The sequence below is a fragment of the Helianthus annuus genome, chromosome 4, assembly GCF_002127325.2.
Source record: "Helianthus annuus cultivar XRQ/B chromosome 4, HanXRQr2.0-SUNRISE, whole genome shotgun sequence".
In the NCBI taxonomy this organism is placed as follows: domain Eukaryota; kingdom Viridiplantae; phylum Streptophyta; class Magnoliopsida; order Asterales; family Asteraceae; genus Helianthus; species Helianthus annuus.
The window spans coordinates 164,175,058-164,181,366 of NC_035436.2; the positions used below are offsets into that span (position 1 = coordinate 164,175,058).

Sequence of the window (6,309 nt, forward strand, 5' to 3'; positions counted from 1 at the left end):
CAACTTAACCCCCAACAAAGACTAAGGGTGCGCGGGGCACTTCTCGGGGAGGGTTGCGGTGAGGTGAGTCCCCGAGCGGGAACACCGCCGCCATCAACTCGGGGAGGGGAAGCGGGGTGGGGGATCGGTGAGAGGTTACCGCATGAGAGAGAGGAGAGAGAGAGGGGGTGATTGGTTGTTAATGTGGGTCCACTCTTTTTCCACCAATCATATTTTTTTCTTCTTTTTTTTTATAAAAAATAATTGTGTGAGTGGAGTGATGCCAACGTTTGAGTGCAAAATGGGGACTTAAGAGGGGAGTTAACGTGGCGCGTGCTGATTGGGTGTGTGTAAGAGAGGTCACTATGCATTTGTCTGTTAATTATCATCATTTTTTTAACTCGATCCCAGTTTTTACACTTATATTTTGATAAATAAATTGTTTATTTTAATAAATATAATAATCTATATTATATAAAAATATCACTAATGTTTTAAAGCATTTAACAATTTGTAATTGTTATTGAAAAAAAATGGTGAATATATTTCGTAAAATATAAAAAAAGTTTTGAAAGAAGTTAAATTCTTTTAGTCAATAATAATATTGTATTAGTTTTTTTTAACTAAATAAATGGTGTAGTAGGGCCCAAATGGATGGACCCGCTCTCTTTTGCCAGATAAAATGTCGAGTAAACGAGTAATATGTGGATGCCATGTGGCATTTTTTTTGGCATCCTTCAAAATACTATTGTTGCTCTGTTATCGTAAATTAGGGGCGTGAATTTCTGACACGACCCGAAAACCTGACACGAACCTAACACGAAATTCGCGGGTTTAGGTTTAGTCTAAACGGGTTCGGGTCTGTTTCAGGTTGAACCCGCGAACCCATTTAGGTTAACGGGTCGGGTTCAGGTCAACCTGGTCGGGTTGGCGGGTTGACCCGTTTAACACATTTATACTATATTATATTTTTTTACAATATATTTTATGTCATAAATTAAATGGGGTGTGTATTTTATGCAATGATTATAACTTAAAAAGAAAAATTAACATAGATTTTATAATTTAAATATGATATTATTATATACATTTGTGTTTTTTAAGTAAATTTTAATTTTAATATATTAATTTTAGAAAAAAAATTAAAAAAATTCGGGTTGAACGGGTCGTGTTCGGGTCAACCCACGAAACTTCGGGTCGTGTTCGGGTTTTTATGTATGATACGATTTTCGGGTTCGGGTCGGGTTCAGGTTTGTGTAAAATTTTCGGTTTCGGGTCGGGTTGAACCCGCCAACCCGCGAACACGACCCGTTTAGCACCCCTATCGTAAATGAATGAGGAAGAGATTGAGATGGAACCAACTCTAACAAAGTGATTGTAGTCTATCGGAACTGTGGTATGGAGTAATGGTGTTTCTTCCAGGTGGTTGAGGGTTCTAGTCTTATAATAGACAATGATACAGTTTTAGGAGTAGGTTCAGAGAGTATGTGAGTTAACCCTTAAAAATACCTCTAACCAATCAAGGTTAAGTATGGGCCTAGATTCGTAGGTCTCTAATACGATTGCGTAATCTAACAAGTAATCTAACAAATATCACTATTACATGAATGTTATTAATTATTCATTTACCTCATCCATCAAATGATAAACAGTTTAAGAAATTTGTATGATCATTATATATAATAAGTAATAGCTTAAGTAAATTATAATTATCAACAGAAATGTTTCCTATATCTTTAAAAAATAATCATTCAATTATTAAGTCGCTTGGGTCCATCATGGTCAACACATAAGAAGATCTTGAAAAGGATATTATTGGACATGAGACATGCACAAATATGATAATGTCGAACGAAAAGGCTCAAATCTTGAAGACATACCCATATGGAGTTAAAGACGCTACTTCTCTATCTCTCTCTCTCATTGTTTTTTTTTTTTTTTTTTCGTGAAATAAGTTGTTGACACCATAATACATTTAATTCGGCTGGTATCAATTATAGTTTGTTAGATAAGGCAAAACAATCACTATAGTCCTGAAAACAAATAATAGTTAGAACAATGATTATTTTTTTTAAAGAAATGACTAAAAAACACAATTACTATAGTCCTGAAAACAAATAATAATTAGAACAATGAGTATTTTTTTTTAAGAAATAATGACTAAAAAACAAAATGTAGAATAGGTTGATACGATTGGTGATAACAATCTTTATACGGCATGTATGCATGATGCACGACATTAAAAAAAATACACGAATACATGCACCGAAATGAGTAAAAGTAAAATCATGTGTAGTCATAAAGCCCCTTTGTGGGCGTTATGTGACACGTGTCGTGCCACGTCATACAGGGGCTTTATGGGACGTTATATCACTAGAGCCCGTAGTCATAAAACCCCTACCTCATCATTACTCAATTAATTAATAACCCCTTCAATTATACATACATATGTATGTATATATATGTGTATGAGTGGCGGGAAAGGTTTGCAAATCTTTCACGCCGCTATGAATATAGCGGTGGCATCAAAAAACTACCTCATAGCGCCGCCTGTAATAGTGTGGCGGGCGCTATGGGGCGCTATCAGCCACAAAACCCACTCCATGGCGCCTCACTGCGTTAGACCTAATGGGTAGGACTGGGAACATCTTAGCAAACTCGAAACTGAACCGTTTGTATAGTATAACATTTAATAGTTACGATACCTAAATAAACAAAAGTGTAAATCAGTGAAAACAAACAAGCAAGCCGGTTGACACAAAACATGATCTGCATCTAACACAAAAAAGTGACATGGACATGACATGATTTAGTTGGACCTTCTATAGTTCTACCAAAATCCAACATGAATTTCCCCAATAGACATAAGTCTTCCTTTGTTATGCATATAGTTAACTTAAGGAATAATGAGTATGCTAATTCAACCTTTTACACTAAGGGGCTATTTAACAACCTTTGTTCTACATCATTTATGATTGCCGTAAATGAAAAAAAAACACTAGTTTTTTTTTTTATTTTTTTTAGGAAAAGTTGATGTTTTTAGGATTTTTGGTAATCTTTTTTTTTGAAAAAACCTTTCGTAAGGCTGACTTCTCTAAGTTCTCACAACGCGTATAAGTTTTCATTTTACAATTAAGTGTAGAACCTGACCATCTTCCATAACCACAAGTTTCGTATAAATCTTTTATAAATTATCACAACATACAAGGGGGTAGCTCTAAAAGAAATAGAGAATCTCGACTCCTATGATCGAAACTTGTTCAAGATAATCCTAGCCTGAGATTTGTATTAGAGAGACTAGCAATTTTCAAGCAATTATCAATAGCGCTCTAGAAAAGAGGAAGTCCTATGCTAAAATCCTTGATCAAATTCCCAACACCCTGCAAATGACAATATAAATTAACCATCCAATGTAGTTCCATTAGGAAGATTAACTATGAACTTAAACAAACCCTCTTCTCCATTCCCAAACATCTTGTGTTTCCACCCATCAGACACAAGCTGATAAAACTACATATCTTATCTTAACTTTCGATTCCAATTTCGCTTCTTGGTACATCAAATCAAGTCTCGACAACATATAATCATATCATGGAACATCCGATAGCCCAACTTGGTTCATAAAATCTTTAAACGAATATTTTTAACTTATTCGCAAATGAAAATTTGACGAAACAAGAAAAAAGAAGATTGGTGGTTGAGTCCACATTTAAACCGAAATTTTCTTTTCAAAATATTTAAAACTGATCATCTTTGTCTTCCTATAAATCATCCAAATTTTAATTATTGACCAATTGGTTTGTCCGTTAGTATTTTTAGACTCATCTCTTGGATTTTCTGAGTTTATGTACTCGTACTTTTTTGGGTTTTCTTAGAAAATTGTACTAACCCTTACTATTTTAAACGTTTAAAGAGCAACAATATTATTTGCAATTCGCGTGATTGTTACAAGTCGTAAGAATTTTGTTTTTTTTTTTTTTTCTGTTTTATGTAACAATTTATATTTTCTGTGCAAAAAAACATGCTAAGGTCAGTTTGGCCAGCTTGGTGTACATTTGCCATTAGGTTTAGACTGACGGAAATTCTTATATAATGAAGAAGATGAAAAGGAAAATAATATAATAGTTTATAAAAAAAACGAACTATAAATGTTTATAACTAAATATTGGGTGTGACTAAATGTACCTCCATTTTTACCGTTATATCTCCCTTTTCAAAAATATTATTTTTATAATTTTCTAAATTCCACTATTTACCTTTTATATATTATTGTTTTGTTCAATTGTTTACGGTTTTTTATTTTTTATTTTTTTGGTTCATTCCCTGTTTGTTTTTTTATCAATTCTTGATTGTTTTGTTTAAGTTTCTTTCTCTTTTCACCCGGATGATTTTGTTTTGTGTTATTTGTTGACTGTTTAGTTTAAGGGTTTTTTTTTTCCCACAGATGATTTTGATACTTCTTAACAATTTGATTTGGCATGAAAGATTTTTTATATTACACGTTGCTATATATTATTTATATAAAAATAGGATGTGCTTGACAACTAAATTTCATTTACCTTACTTTATATATTGAACTGTTGATGTATAAACAATATACATCAAAACAAAAATATAATACATAATAAATGAATACAATCATTAATTGAACTTAAATATAACATTTATGAATCGATACTTCAAAAAAAAAAAAAAAAGATTAAGACTATGATGAGTTCGTTACGTTTAAAACAAATGAGTAACACATTAAAAAAACAAATGAAGGTTAACTTAAATATTTAAATTGTGGCAAGTAGATAAACCCTTAGAAAAAATAGGGATATTTTCTAATACAAATTTTCAAAAAATAGAAAATACAAGGGTTAATTGTATTTATCGAATTTAAAAAAAAAAAAAACGTTGTGGTCCTATTTTGTCTTTTAATCAAGAAGCAAAATATCTATTAATGATCATCAGATTAGGGATTTTCATTATTTGCAAACCGAATTTTAATTTGGTTAGAATATGAATCTATCGGTTTTATGAAGTGAAATATACTGTAACCTTCTGCTCTTTATGTTTAATTATTTTTTTTAAACAAGATTAGAACATATAGAAAATTGAAAATGAGACGAAGATAGAAAAAAATGAAACAAATATACCTCATTAGCTTTCTGTATGAAAAATTTAGAGAAAAAAAAAAAGAAAAGGATATTATTTACTCTTTTGTGAAATGGGTTGGATTTTTTTTTTCACATGGGATGTGTCATGTGTTAAACCAAGCACATGTAAACATGTGACATAAAACGAACAATTACACAATAAAATATTTGAACTAATCAATTAATTAATGCAACATTCACAGTGGTATCATACAACCATATCTACTTTCCTTAAACTATATTAACAAAAATAAAAAATAAAATAAAATAATGTACCACAAAACAACTATGTAATTATATCAATAATAATAATAATGAAGGGGAATAATAATGCAAGCCCATCCATCCCATACTTCAACGTTTTGGTGAGCACAAAAGTGCCTGCAAAAATACAAATAATGACATATATCAAATAATGCAATATTTTTAATTCATTTCCCATGACCCAAATGACATTCCGAATAAATGTTACAACTTAATAAATCTATGTAACTTTCAAATCATTAAAAAATCAGAAAACCAGTATATCATACATTGAAACAGTCGTATGAGTATCTTCTTCTTCGATCCACTACAGATTCTAACTTGTGTAGAATTTCATCTTGTGTCAAAATCTTGTTCCCCGGGGAGCTGAGAAACACAGTGCGTGGAACGGGTGGGGACCAGAGGCCGCTTTGGGAGTAATCGAATCCGAATTCAGACATGTCAGCGAATTTGACGAGAAGCCTTTCGGATACAGCTTTAGGAACCAACTGAACTTTGGAAGAAGGTGTAGGTGAAGATGGGATATCAGCCATGAGGAATGAAGGAGACATGATGTGTATGTAATGGATGGGGGGATAAAGAAGTGTATGGTTGTATGTAATCATAGGAGATGAGACGTGGGTAGCATAATTGGAAGCTTTATATAGGTGGTGCATGTGTTTTTGTGTGTCATATGTCGTTTATTTACTTAAGAGTGTAAGACTTTGTTATATAGCTATGATAATTTCTTTATGATTATAAACTAGTTGATTTTTCGCCCGCGCGTTGCGGCGGGGACCTAGTGTCTGCGAAACGTGTGTCGGCAACGACAATCAGATACCGAATATCAAAACATAAATAAAAATGATGTGGTAACGATAGTCACTTCGTCCTAAAAAACGATTTTAAATAATCTAATATATAATAATAGGACCAACACGTCCTA

The 6,309-nt window shown here is 32.3% G+C and overlaps 1 protein-coding gene across 1 annotated transcript; it reads right to left on the bottom strand.

Annotated features, from left to right (window-relative positions):
• Positions 1-5,285: 5,285 nt before the first annotated feature.
• LOC110914143 lies at positions 5,286-6,035 on the bottom strand. Its single transcript, XM_022158959.2, has 2 exons — positions 5,654-6,035; positions 5,286-5,501 (listed from the first exon to the last, which is right to left on the bottom strand). Exons 1-2 carry the CDS (start codon positions 5,987-5,989, stop codon positions 5,475-5,477), a joined length of 363 nt encoding a protein of 120 aa, XP_022014651.1. The 5' UTR covers positions 5,990-6,035; the 3' UTR covers positions 5,286-5,474.
• Positions 6,036-6,309: the final 274 nt, after the last annotated feature.